Consider the following 17,450-nt stretch of genomic DNA (forward strand, 5'->3'; position numbering starts at 1 on the left):
CCCACCCTTTTTCTACCGCTTTGTAATTCGACGAACCCTGAACGTGATACGGACGACTGGCTGGCTTGAGACCCGTGATGACAAATGCAAGCACCAAAGCTTTTCAATGCCATAGGATATTATCAATATTTAAGATAAAAATTAGATATCCGAATTCTCATCACCCAAACATATGCAGGGAAATAACAAGAACCTGCTTGTATAATCATTACACGAATGAAGTTAATGCTCAAAAAATAAGCAATTAAAAACAACAATAAGATACACGAAACTACCAGAGAAACCAAGGAAACGACAAAATAGTATAAAGATGGGAAAAGGACCTAAGAGGCTGCCTCTACTAGGGGAGGTGACTCGGTGACCTCTGGTGAAGCATTTGTGCTGCTCACTGGCTCCACAACTGGTGGGGTGCCATTCGATTGATCAGCTGGAGGAGGAGCTTCCAACATTAGTGGCTTATCTGTCTGGGTGTTCAGTGTGTTCTGCGATGTAGCCAAGTCGCTTTGCACTGGAGTGGGTTCGGGACTCTGTGTTGCGGTGGAGGGACCCTGAGATGTGGCGGCTGAAGCAGGTGGCTTTTTGTTAATCGTGATGGGAGGAGCTGACAGAGATGCCATCCCGGGAGGAAGGATTTCTATGTGAGGCTTCTTTCCAGCTTCTGCTAGGCTTGTAAACTTTGGATCCTCAAGTGATGCCAAAAATGCTGAAGCAGCATCAGTTTTGACAGAAGGTGCGTGCTCAAGCTCCTTCTGTAGCATCTTGTTCCACGTCTGGACCAAGTTCTTCAGTGTAGGGCGACCATGGGCCTGGGAGAACAAAATTAAGGATTTAGAATCATATAGAACTGACAGTGTTATTGGAACCAAACTAGGAAAAAGGAACATCCAAACAAATTTAAACATCAGTGGGAATTTTCTTTCGCTACAGAATAGCCCTGCTTTCCTTGTTCTTGAAAGGTTACAAAAATATACATGCAACTTCAATTCAAATATTTGGATGTGTAGGGAATATCTTGGGTAGCTACCACAACAATCTTGAGGCAAGTGACTTGTGTAGGATTTCTAGATATCAGGCTGAACTAGGAACGTGAAAACCATACATCTGTTCTTAGGGCTCAGGTTGACATGTTGAAAAACCTTGGCCAACCATACTCGGATTATTGGATTGAACCAGAAAGGCCTCTCTCTCTCTCTCTCTCTCTCTCTCTCTCTCTCTCTCTGTAGTATATCTCCATCACCTCTCCTGAACTCGTCGATGTCTATCACTCTTGGTGTGAAATATGATTCTCTTATGATGCCCCAACAATCCTAGATCAGAATGATATTTAATTGGAACTTTTGCAGATTAAATATTTTGGACCACACAGTTGTAGGCTTGTTATAGCCAAGTCCAGAGTATGTTGTCCTATAGGTCCAAATTATGACAAATGAATCAGAGCAACCTTAAGGATTACTTCTATATTAACATTGTTGAATCTCAAATTTTGATAATGAAACCAATTGATAAAGTTATGATCTAATATGCATTTTGAGTGACACAGGACTAAGTTTGAGCATTAGGCTGAAGGATCGGACATTGCGCCAAAAAAATCGGATGTTGCGAAAGGTCAACATGCCGATTGGGCAATACGCTGAAGGATCGGACGAAACGACCTATAACAGTGTTCCAACGATCAAATTGATCGTTGGAGCCCTTTCTTGTGATAGGAGTCCAACAATATCAAGTCAAACTGCTCAAGGAACTACATACACCCAACGATCATAGTCATCCGCCCAGTATGCAAAGGCAAAGGAGAAGGTAGTAGCATCAATCGCATCGTTAGAAAGAATCGAGTCGGGCGACGAGACACCTTCACAATCGCATTTAACAACTCGCTCGATCCAGAGCATGATAGCAACACGGACAACAGTGCCTCGACGGATGATAGCGGCGACGCCGAGCAATCGTTGGTCTCGTCTACACAACTTGAGGGTAGTGCATGGACCGAGGAGGAATATTTTACACATGCCACCCAAGATTCAAATCATGGAACTCGACAAAGTACTGATCAAGTTTGTGGAAGGGGAAGACAATGGATAAATTTAAGCAGATGCGATAGAGCCTACATGATGTAGATAGTCATACTTCTCTGAGCAATAGTATCATAGAGAGCAATATATCAGTAGCAAATGTGGAAGTTCTAACATTCACCAATACATGCCTCAGGAGCCGCCTCGGACAAATATGATTCATGACGATCAACCTACGATTATCACCACATTGATGCACCAATGACATACGGTGTATCAATACACTATGTCATGAGATCAATTTCAGGATTAGGTCCAACAAACATATCATATTGATATGCAAATGTATAGGATCGAGAACCCCGATCCACCACTCGTGGAGGCTCATCGTTTGTTTTGGTAGTAGAATAAACAATTAGGTATATATACTTATATGATTATTTAATTCATTTGAATTTTAAAATTTATATTGTAATAAAATAATCTAACAATTTAAATGATTTTTCTATAGATATTTCAATATTTACAGAAGGACAATCTGTAATGGACCGAAATATGAACCTTGCACAAGGCTATTCTTCAAAGCCCAAAAAAGACATGACACTATTCTTACCTAATTTACATTGATTTTGTTAAATTTATACTATTACTATATCTATTTCTAACTTAAAAACCCTATCCTAACTTTTTTTTTTCCTATTTTTCAGATATTTTCAGAGGATTTTACACCTAAATTACGCATATCGCACCATACCGACAAAGCTCGAAACTCTGGTACGGTGCAAAATTTCAACTCTTGGTTGTTAGCATATAGGTCATCAGGTTGTGTCGTGACGATGTTAGTTACGACAGCTAAATGTCAATCACATACTCATTCTTACATGGTTCCCAAAAAAAAGAAAACTCACTAAAGGCTATTTTCAGATATCTACCTAATTTTGTTAATTAATTTGCAGTCATTTCTTTCCGTTCCAAAAAGAAAAAAGAGGTTAATGTAGGAAGACATTGCATTTTCAGGTATCTACCTAAAGATCATATACCAAATAGTATCTAATATTGGGAGATTCAGTATTTTTGACATGATTGAGAGTATTCCTGTAATTAAAAAGGGGCATCTCACATGTCCAATGGCTCCTGTGGTATTTGAAACGTCTTCTTCCTAATTAATTCACAAATCTTATAAATAAACCTCTTAAAGGAATAGAAGGCCTTGGATACTTACATGAGCATGTAGTACAGCCTCTGCAAGCATCCCAGTGTCCTGCCATGCCTTCTCCATTAATGCATTATCTCCTAAAACTGCTGCAGAAAATGCTGCTTCACGCCCATGACCCGCTACAATCAGATTATTTATCAAACCCTGAAAGAAACAGCAGAGTGTTAATCAAGTGTTTTGGAGTACTGGATGAGGAAAAAAAAATTCATGAATTGACTTGCATGTAAACTGGCACATGCATGTCAAATGCTTCTCCCACTAGCTTTTACTTCAATTGCTAGGTGTTCACCTTACAGTCGCAAAAATGCTAATCATATGGCCCTTTTGCACAAGTCTTTAGATTGCCAGGTGTTCACATTTTATTTGCTAAATTGCTGATTCTATGGCCTGTTGCACAAGCATCATTAATGGTAACCGCAAGATATTCTAACTGATCTTGTCATTTCTCAACCAAATATTTAAAAGACAAATAATAGATCCTGATTAGTTGCAGTCCATCTACATGGATCCCTTTCACACCATTAAGCTTATTTTCAGTTGTATTTCTCATCATTTTACATGATTGCAATCAATTTCTTTTTCTTCTTTGCCTTGTTAGTAGCACCTCTTTGTCTCAATGACAATAACTCTAGGCATACGTAGTTTGCTAACTGCTGAGAGATCCGATTCATATAAAACATTTATCCGTATAATTGTCTTATAAGATCTCCTTTTAATTTAGAGAAAATACATCATGATTACTATTCTAATTAAATATTGATTATATAATTTTATGTGACTGATATCAAATTTCCCTGTCTAATAATCTGCCAAGCAAAATAAAATTCAATTAAAACTTATTATCGACATATTTGGAAGGGTATTGGACGTGATTTGGTAGTTTGGAGCTAATCATACACACCAGGTTGTGCTGAAAGTTTAAGGATGCATTTAATAAAAAAATTGATAACAATTTCCTACTTCTCAAAGCGTAGTCTCCAATTAATGAATGGAAATGGACCTTTTTCACTTTGAAAGACCATGGTTCCATGCAAAAATTTCGTATAACAATAATCATAACCAAGACGAACATCTTTATTTTACTTGGTTTGTTGTCATTTAGTAGTTTTCCTAAATGTTGAGAAATCAGTACAGGGATTGACTTGTCTTATACCACAGAAAGAGGGTACTACATAGAGGTTGGTAGGTTGATTCTATGAACCATATCCACTTCATATGAAGATCTATATGAGATGTTTCTAACTCTGTAATCCCCATATAAGCTATAAGCCGCACCTCCAACAGGTAGACAGATGCAAGCATTAAACATAAAACTGACTTTAAAAAATGTTATTAAATTAAAAGAAAAAACTAAGCAAGTCATTGTGACAAGTAAAAATATTTTACTTTTGGTTACATGTGATAGGCCTTAAGAAAATTTTTAAGTCTGCAAATAATAACCTACGATAAACTTTCAATTTTCTTGTTTACTAAGTATTTCCTCAGCAAGAACCAATAAGATTGTGAGATACGCCTTCATGTTGTTATGCTTCATGAAAGATGCTGTTGGCAGCAACTGTTGGATGTCACAGCAGCCTCTCTCAAGTCTGTAGGTTGTCGATTGGAACCTCCACCACCGCCTCAGCATCTACCTCCTCCCATCATCGGCATTGCTTCCTATGGTTCATACAGTCATTCTCCTCCACCACCTCTCTCCTTGTTCTCTCGCTCCCCTCTTCTCTGCCTCTTTCTCTTTGGTCCATGGCATACCAGACTACATCCGGTCCAGCCAGGGACCAAATCTAGTCTTCGACTGATTACTGAAACCTTGATTAGGACCAAAGAACAAAAGTTCACTGGGACGAGTTTGTACCAGCAGAAATTTATTGGTCAGTCATGAACTAGGATGCAAACATATTGGTATTCTGTGTCAGTAAACCAATATGGACCAGAACTGTACTGGTCTGGCCATGGACGGACATTGTGTAAATTTTACTTAATCAGGAAGGAGATAAGCAAGTATAATAGGTATTAATCAAGGCATTATTAGCCTGACAATGACTCCCTAACCCTTTAAAGTGCTTGAGGTAACAACTAAGTAGGAGGCACAATGGTGCAAGACACAAGCAATATATGGTTAATTTACGCAATCTTGAGAACAGGCGCACAACTAAAATAATTAAGATACTGAAGGATATGGGTTTACAAATGATGTTCAACATCTTAAATACCATCAAATTACATCATAAATAAATTTTAAAAATTCATAAGGATCTCAATCCAAATGTATTTTACCACAAATCTGCCTGTACAATACTTGGGAAAGACCATGAGCATCTAACTTTGTGATAAAATACTAATAAGCAACAATATAATCAACACAAATTTGATTTGACCTTGAAGAAAAAGTAAGAAAGAAAACAGCCACCTAAGCTAAAACTTTAGATTAGAATGATCATCCATGAGGTATGTGTTAATTAAAGTGTACTTATGCTAACCACTTAAGATATGCCTATGTTGTAGCTAAAAGAAAAATACTTTTAGCAATTGAAAAGGATAGTCTACATACTGAAAGTCTGGTTAGCTCTCCATGATTTGCAAGTCGTAGTGCTAGTCCTCTCAAAACTTGACCTTTCAAAGCACCCTTCACAGATCCAGCAGCAGCCAACCTTTTGAGAGCTTCACGAGCAATATCAGCTTGTCCTGTAGCATCTGCAGCATCAATAAGGTCCAAAAACTCCTTAGCAAATTTTGCTATACCCTGGACAGCATCCACAAGATTTTCCTGCTTAACAGCAGTTAGACTAAGAATCTCAGTGATATCTGCAGCTGTAGTTTCTTGACCAACATCCCTGCTATTGCTCATCGTCAACAAGCACTGCAAGGCCCTCTTCAAGTCATTGCTCTGCATAGCCAAGTCAAACTCTAACCTGGTGTAAATTAGTGTAAATTAAGTCATATTAGCTCTTGATTTAAATCAGTATAAAATACACAATAGTAGACCAATTCATGCTCAACTACAAAACAAACAAGGAGTCAATTAATATTGCATGTTATTGGTGATGATTACAAATTAACTACCCTTTTTTACAGACCTCTTGGATATTCCTGGCAAATGAAGAGCTTCAGTTGCATATCCCATCCCAAGCATGAATTGAGCCAAATCATCATGATGCTCACGACTAAGCCTAGTTGCCCTGCAGAGGTAAAGGAATACTCGCAGGTCTTCTTGAGGAAATTCAATGCAAAATAAAAATGATATATTAGAATGGTAATAATACCATTTCACTGCACTAACTGCATCTCCATATGCAGCAAGACACCGGCAACGAATACCTGGATGGCTGAGAGACAAGGCATGTGCACACATATGCCTGAAAACAGATATCAAAGCGGCCATAAAAAATTATAACAAAAAACTGGATGATGTAAAATTGGTATTCGCTTCTTTGCCAAGTATACAAACTGTTTGCTGAAATAAATGTACAAAAGGAAGCAAACAAAAGGATCACCCCAGATTTGGGAAAGGCAATTAGGTAAACAGGAGTTGAAGAAACTAAAAGAAGAAACCTAACTAATCTGAATCATTTATGCAGTGGATGATTAAGAAAATACACCATAGTGTTTACCCTTCCATTATGCACATGCAATAAAATGTGAACAAGAGTAATCTTACCAAACATCTTGCGATGTGATTACTGAAAGTTCTTATATAATTGTCAGATTCTCTTTATTTGAATAAATAATACTGAATCATAATTTGAATTTACACTGCCTGTGTGAATCATAATTTGTGATGTGATTCCATATGTAGTTAATTTCTTCGAAATTGCAAAACTTTTTCAGAGGGAAATCAGATGGTAATTTAGGTTTTTTTCAGGAAAATCTTTCCAAGATGAAAAGTCATATCATGGTTCACCGCCAAATTGTAATGTATATAGGGCTAACAGTTGAGCTAAAGATGTTGTAATTCAATGGCGAACTAATTTCTTTTATCTTAATTTCACTCTATTTTAGGGCACCTAGTGTTTTGAGTGAGATTTGTTCAGCAAATAATGATAATAAAAAGTATTACTTTAAAAGGTTTATTAGCTCTGACAATTTTGAAGTATCAAGTTGACAAGGAATCCTATTAACATTTAAGCTCATTATGGTTATGCTATATGTTATACTAAGTCAGCATTGTCCAGTTTAGGATCATTAAATGCTCTAAGATACTTGTCTGACCGAAGCAGTACATTTACAACCAATTATTTGATGCACTTGAGTTTTCTTCCAGAATTTTCAGGTTTTTATGGATTGATCCTAACTTCGAAAATGTTCTATCTCTAAAGCATTTTGTGACACAATTTGGTGACAGTTACAAATGAAATGCTTCTATTACTATTTTTTCTTCAGTAAAAATGAATATAAAAGGTAAATTATTCTCTAATTTTTTGGCGCATAGTTAAAACTTGTTTATTGAGCCTTTCACATGTTTAAAAGATAATGAAGTAGACTGTGACAGTATGAGAGTGCAAAGGAAGCAGTTAAAGGCTAAAAAAGAGTTATACTTTAATAATGATCAGAAGATTTAAAATATAACTTAAAATACAAGGGTGTTTAGACTTCTCGGACAGATTGTGGCATTGCTATATTTATTTCATAAAATGAGCTTTAGTATGAAAGTCATGACAGATGTCACGATCTGACCTGATGAGAAAAATGAGTTGCCTGGACTGTGTTTCTATCAAGGTTCGCAATACCGTACCGTACCAGTATTTCGACCTGGGCTCGATACCGGTATGGTACGGTATACCGAACGGTACACCCAAGTGTACCGAGCGGTACACCCAGGTGTGCCGAGTACTGTAGCACTGCTACAGTGTTACAGTGCACTCGGACCGGTAACGGGCGGTCCTCGTACCGACAACCTGTCGGACCGGTACATACCGCCCATACCGGGCGGTACAGTTCGGTATGGCAGACCCTGATTCCTATAAATATTTAAGACCAAGTTTGTAATAGCACACTCAACCAGTTAATATATCAGAATCTCTACCACCTTAAGATTAGACCCATAGCCAACAACTGGCCCATATTTAGGCCCTAGTAGACGGTATCTTGACGTCCAGTTTAGTGATGGCTCTACACCTATAAATATATGAATGAATGCATGACTACTAATGGTGCTTAAAATTCATAGCATATAGAAAAACTAAATATTTCATCCGAATTATGATCCTCATGGATGTGCAGCTGGCCAAATATTTTACAATCGAAAGTTCAATATAACAGTAAATTGTGTTCAATATTGAGCTTAAGTTATCCATGGTATTTATTATCCTGTCATACCCATATAAGTTGTGACAGATTCCAATATGTGAACCGAAATGTGCCAACAGATTTCAGATTATAATCAACGAACTATCATTACTAGCATGATCTTACCTGTCAATAAGCCAAAGGACCCCATCTCTAACACCAACCAGAATAAGAGGCCCTATGGGACGTTTCTGTTCTGGAGGAAACCGAGTAACTGCCACAGATACACCTCCTCCAGCAACAGCAACTTCATTCACTTTTCTTTCTTCCATCTCTTTTGGCAGAACTGCATCTTCCCCATCTACTCTCGATTGCTTGGGCAATGTTATGAATGGTGGTATAGAAGGGGCATGCTGAAAGGAGGCCAAGCGAACAACCTAAAAGAGGAGAATCATTCATTTATCAGGATAAATTGGGACATGATACTTGATTGTCATCATTGCAAGTAAACAACTTGACACTTCTGCCAAACTGTGATGTTGAAGCAAAATAATAAACTAACAAGAAAAAATAAAAGTTCATCACATCAGCATGTCAAAATGGATATTTTAAATTGACTATTTCAAGTTTGAACCTTGTTTTCCAATTTGAGTTGGATGACTAACTACAATGATTCAATGTCATAGAAATGACTACGTGTTCACAAAGGATGAAGAAATTTTTGGGATCTTTGTGACTACCCATTCTTTGAAGACACAACAAAGGTGAAGTAAAGAATGAACATGAAAGATAAGATTGTTACTCTGTAAGCAGCATCAAATTCTCCAAGACAGATAAAACAAACACAATAAGAAAGAAAAGAAACATATGTCATGAATACAAGAATATATTTTGTGCCCATGTCATTCATCTTTAAAGAGATGATTTTATATATGCCGTGCAAAAAATGCAAAATTGCAATTGCCATGGTTGTCCTCTACATTTTATATACCCCTTCAAAGGTGGTCTTTTTCCATGTATGCCTACTTAGTGAAATTTTGAAAGAATGTTCATCAAATTTGTGAACTTTAGATGGGTATTACGATATTTGCAAGGGCATCATGAAAGTTTGTGAACTTTTAGTGGGTAAGTGCTCTTTGCAACTGTCGAAAAGTTCCTGTGGAATCACAAGTAATCAGATGTATATGAATAACTACAAAATAAAAATGATGCATTGTATCACTGTTGGAAAAAACTTATTATATCATGTTTAAACTTTATTTTTCAAAGACGAATTATCTAGAAACAGCAACTTGAACAATGGACCAAGGTCATCAAAGAGGTGCAATGGTGCAAAGACAACATTTGAAAAGAAAGCAACATAGATGAGGAAAGGAGGTTCCTCCCCCACCTAGCCTACAGAAAACAATGTTGTGTTCCTGTCATTTTCATTAATTTTATGCCAACTGAAAATGCAGTTGATGCTACAGTCATCAAGTCTTGCATATGAACCACTAGGTTGCAAGCCAACAGGTTATCACTGCCATTCCATGTCTGAGCAACAAAATACATGTCTGCATATATCATGCTAAAACTTCAAGTTTCTTGGGGCCTACCAGAAATGCAATCCTTTCTTAATGTTACATATAGCAACTGAAGAAGATATGAATGAGAAAAGCGCCTTCAAGCATAAATATCTATTTGTGGCACGCACCGGTACCAACCATTGTGGGACAGGTACAATATGTCCCACCAGAAGTCAGCTTTAATTGGATCAGAGACAAGGTAGAAAGGTGGGCATCATGAAACAGTTCAACTAAGTTCCACCAAGCACCAGTCACTCAGTCCAGCTTGACATACCACTCATCTCACTTTTTAATTATTTTTCCAAAGTATAGGGCAACACAGGTTGGTGAACTGTCTTGATCTCATAATAGTCCACCAGGTTATCAAAACCAGAATGGGAAGGTATATGAAACCTTGCCTCAAATATGCATTACTCAATGAGATGATTTTCGCTTTGTGGCTCTTCTGTTGCAAGTTGTTAAGCTTTTTTCATCATAGTTTGGTTTCTGAAGTGATATGTGACAATAGGATTTGGTCATAACATGGCTTGGGTAGATGATAAACTATCCCTAGTCCTATGAAGAATGCTATAAAACAACAACAAAGTCATAAAGTCTCAAATATTTGGGGTCGACTACATAAATCTTTTGCCGCAATTAAGAGATATGTACAGATATCTTCAGTTAAGAGTATTTAAGTCTTTTTTTATAGTTTCCATTAATATCTTTTTAGGTTTTCTTCTACCCCTTCCCTCCTCATATCACTAATAATAATTATTTAATCTCTTCTAACTACCATATTTGTAGAACTTCTGAGTATATGCTTAGACCATCTAAAACGATTCTTCCTCATTTTCTTCTAATCTATAGGTCATCTGATCACATTTTCATACTATTTTAAACAATTCTTCCTCATTTTATCCTCCATCGAAATGATACTTTACGAATAAAATATTTTTTTATGTCCTTAACTCATCTCAATATTCACCTCAATATTCTCATCTCAACAACACAAACTTTTTGTATATATTATTTTTTAACTATTTGACACTCAAATTCTTAAGTCTTGATGTCCCTCGTCATTTTACCTATTCTATTTTTAGTCTATGAATAATATCTTCATCAATCTCTTATCTTCTTGAATAAATGATCCAAGATCCCTAAAACTATTACTTAATTAAACTTCTCATCATCCAACTTAACTATATCGTATGTCCTCCGATTCATTCATTCCTAATGTTACTAAAATTACATCATCTTAGTCCTATTTAATCTAAAACCTTGACTCAAGTTTAAAATCAATTCAATTTAGATTCTCAACAAAGTAAGAGATTAAGACAATATCATCAGTAAATAATATTAACGTACACAGTGATTTAAAAAACGCTAGGCGCTAGACGCCAAAAAGCACCAAGGTCCAAAAATGCCCGAGGCGCTAGGCGCTCGCCCGAGCGAAGCGAGACGCTAAAATATAAAAATATATAATATAATTAATAAATATAATTATTTAAAATTTTAAATAAAAATATGCTATTAAATTAAGAAAATCTAAGATACAAAATCACAATGCCACATTAACAAAAAGTTTCAAATAAATAAAAATTAATAGTATTAAAATTAAAATAATATATTATTAATCTATTAACAGTATTAAAAATTAATCATTTCAAATAACTTAATAATATTAATAGTATACAGTATACGTATACTGTTAAAAGGAAGTGTAAAGGGGTGCTGAGCCTACTGATTGAGAAAAGAGGAAGCGGCGAGCGGCGACAACGGCAGCGGCGATAGCGGCAGCGGCGAGCGACGACAGCGACGAGCGACGATAGCGGGAGCGGCGAGCAGCGAGAGGTGCGAGCGACGACAGCGGCAGCGTTTGCGAGCAACAACAGCGACGAGCAGCGGCAGCGGGAGCAGGAGCGGGAGCGGGAGCGGCGAGCAGCGGGAGGCGCGAGCGACCACAACGGCAGCGTTTGCGAGCAGCGACAGCGGCGACAACGGCAGCGTTTGCGAGTAGCGACAACGGCAAGCAGCGGGATCGGGATCGGCAGCGGCGAGGGTTAGGGTTCGATTGTCACTTATATCAGTTTTAGTTGGTTCGATTAAACCAACTAACCATCATAGACCGAACCAGACCTAAAATCCTGATTCGATCGTCTTGGTTAACCCGGGCGCTCGCCCGAAGCGCCCAGCGCCTGGGCTCGGGCGAGCGCCCAGGCGGCGCGCTGGCGCCTGTTTGAAGCGCGCCGCCTGGGAGATTAGCGAGGCGCTCTGGCCTCGCCTCGCCTTGCCCGAGCGCTTAGGCGAGCGCCCGAGCGCCTTTTAAAATCGCTAAACGTACATAAGGAATATTTACATGTAAATAACTAGTAAGTTCATCGTGAAAAAAGAGACTTAATATGAAACCTTGATGTAGTCGTATACTAACAGGAATCTCACCGGACAAATTATCTATAGTTCTAATACTAGTTACTACATTATTAAATATATCCTTTATTAATCACTAATCAATATGATTAGTGGATCACTTTTCTTTCCTAAAACTTACAATAATAAATCTCTAGGAATTCTATCATAGTCTTTCTCTAGATCAATAAAAACTATATACAAATCTTTCTTTTACTCTCTGTATTTTTTCAGTCATTGTCTTAATAAATAAATAGCTTTAATCATCTAGCATAAAAACCAAAATGATTTTAAAAAATATTTGCCTTAAATACTATCCTACTTTGGATTACTCTTTCCCAAAGTTTCATAATGTGTCTCATGATATTGTTACTAATTCTTGAGATGACACATTCCTTAGCTATAGAACCTTTATAGTATGACCTAGTTTAAGTTAGGGTAGCATTAGACGTCCAAGTTTCAAAGTTTGGTTATTCTTCACCGTTAAAAAATACACTTTTGCCACTTGAAGAAAGGGACAACAAAAGTAACCGCCAAAGCAAGCAAAATAAACTTAAAATTTATAGCCAAAGCTTCAAAATTGAGATCTAAATAACAATTCTTGCCCAAGATTAAGATCTTTCAAGTTTCAATTTATTTCTGCATTCTTCCTAGTGAGTGATTAACTTACTGACATATATAATTTCAAATGGCTAGCATCTGTTGAACATAAGAATAAGATGGACATATTATTTAATCTCACTACTCCAGTCATATCATTATAAATAAGAAAGCTGGTCCCATTTTGTCTCTGGAATAGCCCATTAATTAAAACCAACACCATAAGACAGTAGAGACGAACTCAATGACTATCTTACAACCTTATAACTTCATAGTGCAAACCTTCTTACTAAATGGGAGAAAATTTGACAAATTTCGATCAGGTATACATGCAGGTTTCTCACCCTAATCATTCCTGTCTTTAGTCTTTACCGTAAAAGTTGGCAATGGGTCAGGTTGAGATGGGGTAGTAAATAATTGATCATGTGTACCTAAGTAGCTTATTATACTTGGATCGTGATATAAATAGTTGTGCCTGAAATCAAATAATTATCACCTATCAATACTGGCAAATCTTGTATGTGTGGATAGCCTATTATGGATGACACATAAAAACTAAATATTGTAAATGTTCAAATCAACCAATATTTAACGGAGAGGTAACACAGTAGTATGTTGACATTAGGCAACCAATGGCTATACTTTAAACCAGTTCTACAGTCAGTTGTAAACTTAATATATAATAAAACTTAATTGGATCACCTGAAGCATTGGAGGCCTTAGCGAGATTCTCTCACTCGTGGTCACCTGTGGGCTATCAACTGTGATGAGTGCCAACTCCCCATGCTCAGCAAACACCCTACTTTGAGTTTCTCGAGCTTTCGTTTCCTCTTTTTTTTTCTTGGTTTCCAGATCGATTGGTGCAACTCCAGCGTCTACAAACACACACCTATAAGACATAAAGCAATTAGCATTATAGAGGTAAAGGCATTGTAAATAATATATTTAGTGAAACCAATCATTCATCTTATTTACGCTTGAAAACATTATTATTGATTTGTATATGGTAGGTGACTGCTAAACTGAGAAAATCATCAAACAAGAGAAATACTGCTATAAGCTGCATGACATGTTAGATGCCCAAACAAGGACAAGTTTAGCTGAAGCTAAAGGAATTAAGAAAAACTAGATACCAAAAATTGTTGATATAGAAGATGATAAAAACAATATTGGTTCTGGCAATAATTAGAGCAAGTTTATCTTGGAGAATACGGCAATGAAGTGTGTACCAAGGATAAAACAAAGTAACACATGCTAAATTTTGTGTCAGTTGCTTAAAATCTTATCATTCTGTTTTTACAGAGTTTTGAATAATAATGCAGAAACAAAAACATATAACACATTATACAAGCATCTGCGTAAGAATTTGTTAGCATTTGACAACATCAAACAAATTCCCAAAGATGCACCAATATTCAAGTTGTCAGATAAACTTTTTCAAAAAAATGGGTGAAGGATTAACATAGATAAAACTAAATGAAGCTAATTGATAACTAGATACCCATAATTGATAAACACAACAATGAGACCAATAAGCATTTGCTTTAATATTGCACTCTAGATCAGTTACTGCAGTAATAAAGAACACGATGCAATTAGATGGTGGGCCAACATGACAGGTATGTGGTCCATGATTCAGTAATGCAAGCCACAAATGCGACAGCAAGGAAAATGAAGTATGACTTGTTGTCATCAGAATGAAGATAAACAGGGTGCAGACTATTGTAGTAAAACAACAAAAAGGACCCCACACTGATGAGAGCCCCATACACCCTTTTTTATCTGTGTTTTTTAAATCTGCAGGAGCACATACATGCCACAGATGATATAGGTAGTTACTTTGTCTGAGTTACTACTTTCTGACTTCAAAATTTGGTTCACAGAAACAACAATGAAAGAAATTAAGTAGCTTCCCAACTTCTTTTGCAATTGGACTACTTTCAATCAAATTAACTTCAACATACAGACGCATCACAGAAAGGTACGAATTGAATGTCTTTTGTTCACCATGGAAAGAAACTTTGGCCAACATAGTACAAATCTTTGTTTTATCTAAGAAATAGACTCCTGTTTCATGATATTTAGACAGCATGAATACAGAACTTTGAATGGAGAACAACTTCCTAGTGCACCCGAGCTGGTCACTACAAGCAATTTTGTACGGTTATGGTTTGGTTTCTCCAGGGCACTCAATTAATGTAAGCATTGTCTGCTGCCACCACTGAAGCATGGGCACAGCAATTTTATGTCATGATGACTGTACATACAATGTCAACCAAAAATTTTAATCTTAATCTGGAACCAATTTCAGTAATATATTGATCTGATTAGCTACTGGCATAGAAGGGGGTACACTGACTCATATGCCCGGTACCAACCAAAAAAAGAATAAAAAGATTAATACCAATATGTATTGGACCATATGGTTGGACCAGTAGGTACTGGTCGCCATGCACTGTGCTTGAATCCATGGTGTCAAACACCATCCAAAGCACAGGAGTTGTGACCAGCACTTAAGTCCTTGACATACCCCATATGCATATGCGTCAGAACATGTTCGATGAAAACAAACTATATTGAGAAGTGATTTGTATCTTACTCGATTGTAGTTGGTGTAGCAACAAAAAGCTGCCTACGATGCCAAACAGCACCAGTAGCAAAAGAAATTGCCACATCTCCCAGATACCTATATTGAGGGCGCAAGGAAGATATAATAATGTACTGATGGTAAGCAAAAGCACAATACTCAACAGTTTGGTCCCATGCAGTCCACTCTGGCTGGGAGAGAAGACCGCTTACAGGCTGGTAGGTCTCCCAACTGCATTGTTTAAAATTTTAAATAATAATGAAGTCAACCATTAAACAAAAAGTATTAGTACAAACTACAGTTAAAACAAAGACTGTAATATACATATTATACAGCAATATACAACTGCAATTACTCAATTCAATAAACAAAATACTGAGAAAAAAATATCAAGTGTGCAGGAAAACTCATGCCACCTGTACAGCTGGAAGTTTTGTGGTGCAGCTTCTGCAGCAGGTTTATTGGAAGAAAAAGGATCATCGGCTGCAGCAAAAGACAACATAGCTCCACTATTGCCAAAGCCCGATAAAGGCATTGACTGAATTGTTGAAATGGCAGTTGCAGCAACAGGGCTGATCCTCCGTGATGTTCGATATGCAACACCAAGTAATGCACCACCATGCAAGCCAATAACCTTCAGAGAAAGATTTTTGAGACTTGAGATTCTAACATCTAATGCTACCAACTGAAACAATTGTTTGGAACAAAATGCATTTGGAAAAGGTCAATCAGAATAAAAAAAAGTACAGTAACCATAGAGTTTAAGCAGACAAATTAAAACACTACATATAAGAGCTACTCATCAGCATGTTTAAATGAAGAGGAACTCAGTTGCCGTAACAGCAAAAGACAACATACTGGATCACTACGCCCTTCAATAGACCTTGCCATGACATGTGAAGTCCCATCATCCAGCAAAATACGCACTTGCACAGTTGCTGCAGAAGCTGCACTAGCAGCTGCAGCAGCAGCTTGAGCAGCTGCAGCAGCAGCTTCTTTTGCTTTTTTAGAAGAACCCCCTTTAATAAGTGGTATTCGAGGAGGCAAAGCAGTTTCCACTAAAGCATATCTGTCACGGCATGTATCCCAAGCAAAAAGCTTCCCGGTCCCTGAATCTACAACCGACCAATCACTGGCCTTGTACACATAAAACGAAGGAATATCGGGCCATACAATTGCAACATACCTAAATAGATTAAAAAAAAAGGAGAGGAAATATTAGTACAACAACATTGACAAGACAAACATGAATAAGAACCATAAGGTAGATTCTCCTATTTGGTGTGCAAACAATAATTGTGAATTTATTATATGTTAATATTTGTAATTGTAATTAGATTCATAACAGAGCATGGTACATTATCTTCTACAGACAAAAAAAATTAAGACATTGAAAATTTTGGAGGCACTTGGAAGTTATAGATAATTCTTACATTGTTCAAAATGCAAATGTAGGAGAAATCTCCTGACAGATTAGATATGAACAGGTTGCTCTTAAAAAAGCATAATTTAAGCTACCAATGTATTTCAATTTGGAGGAAAACTTGAACTTTACAAGAAGATTTGTATAACATTGACCTTATTTCATGTAAACCTCCTACCTGATTAGATATGATCAGGCTATTCTTGGTCCTCTATTATTTAGGCCTTCCATCTTTCAAACTTGAGGGGTAGAGGAAGAACAGAAAAGTTATAAATGATAGAAAAAGCTTTGATGGCTCTCTGACTTATTTAAGACAAAAATAACTGGTTACAAAATACAAACAACAACAAGAAATTATACCCTTTTTAGAATCAGTTCTAGCCTTCTAGGACTATAAACTGGAGGCATTGTTTATACTGAAAGTGCTAGTGAAGATGTT

General features: G+C 36.9%; 1 protein-coding gene across 1 annotated transcript in view; it reads right to left on the bottom strand.

The window, feature by feature from the left end:
• Positions 1-117: 117 nt before the first annotated feature.
• Positions 118-17,450, bottom strand: part of LOC103988692 (uncharacterized) — a 29,349-nt gene continuing 12,016 nt past the window's right edge. Inside the window, exons 12-21 of the mRNA XM_009407302.3 lie at positions 16,447-16,774; positions 16,005-16,222; positions 15,601-15,819; positions 13,704-13,890; positions 8,635-8,885; positions 6,486-6,578; positions 6,300-6,401; positions 5,774-6,134; positions 3,232-3,369; positions 118-806 (exon numbers count right to left, since the gene is read on the bottom strand). Of these exons, the coding sequence (XP_009405577.2) occupies positions 324-806; positions 3,232-3,369; positions 5,774-6,134; positions 6,300-6,401; positions 6,486-6,578; positions 8,635-8,885; positions 13,704-13,890; positions 15,601-15,819; positions 16,005-16,222; positions 16,447-16,774 (2,380 nt within the window). The 3' untranslated portion in view covers positions 118-323. The remainder of the gene's footprint in view (positions 807-3,231; positions 3,370-5,773; positions 6,135-6,299; positions 6,402-6,485; positions 6,579-8,634; positions 8,886-13,703; positions 13,891-15,600; positions 15,820-16,004; positions 16,223-16,446; positions 16,775-17,450) is intronic.

The sequence above is a fragment of the Musa acuminata genome, chromosome BXJ1-6 (assembly GCF_036884655.1).
Source record: "Musa acuminata AAA Group cultivar baxijiao chromosome BXJ1-6, Cavendish_Baxijiao_AAA, whole genome shotgun sequence".
NCBI classification, from domain to species: Eukaryota; Viridiplantae; Streptophyta; class Magnoliopsida; order Zingiberales; family Musaceae; genus Musa; species Musa acuminata.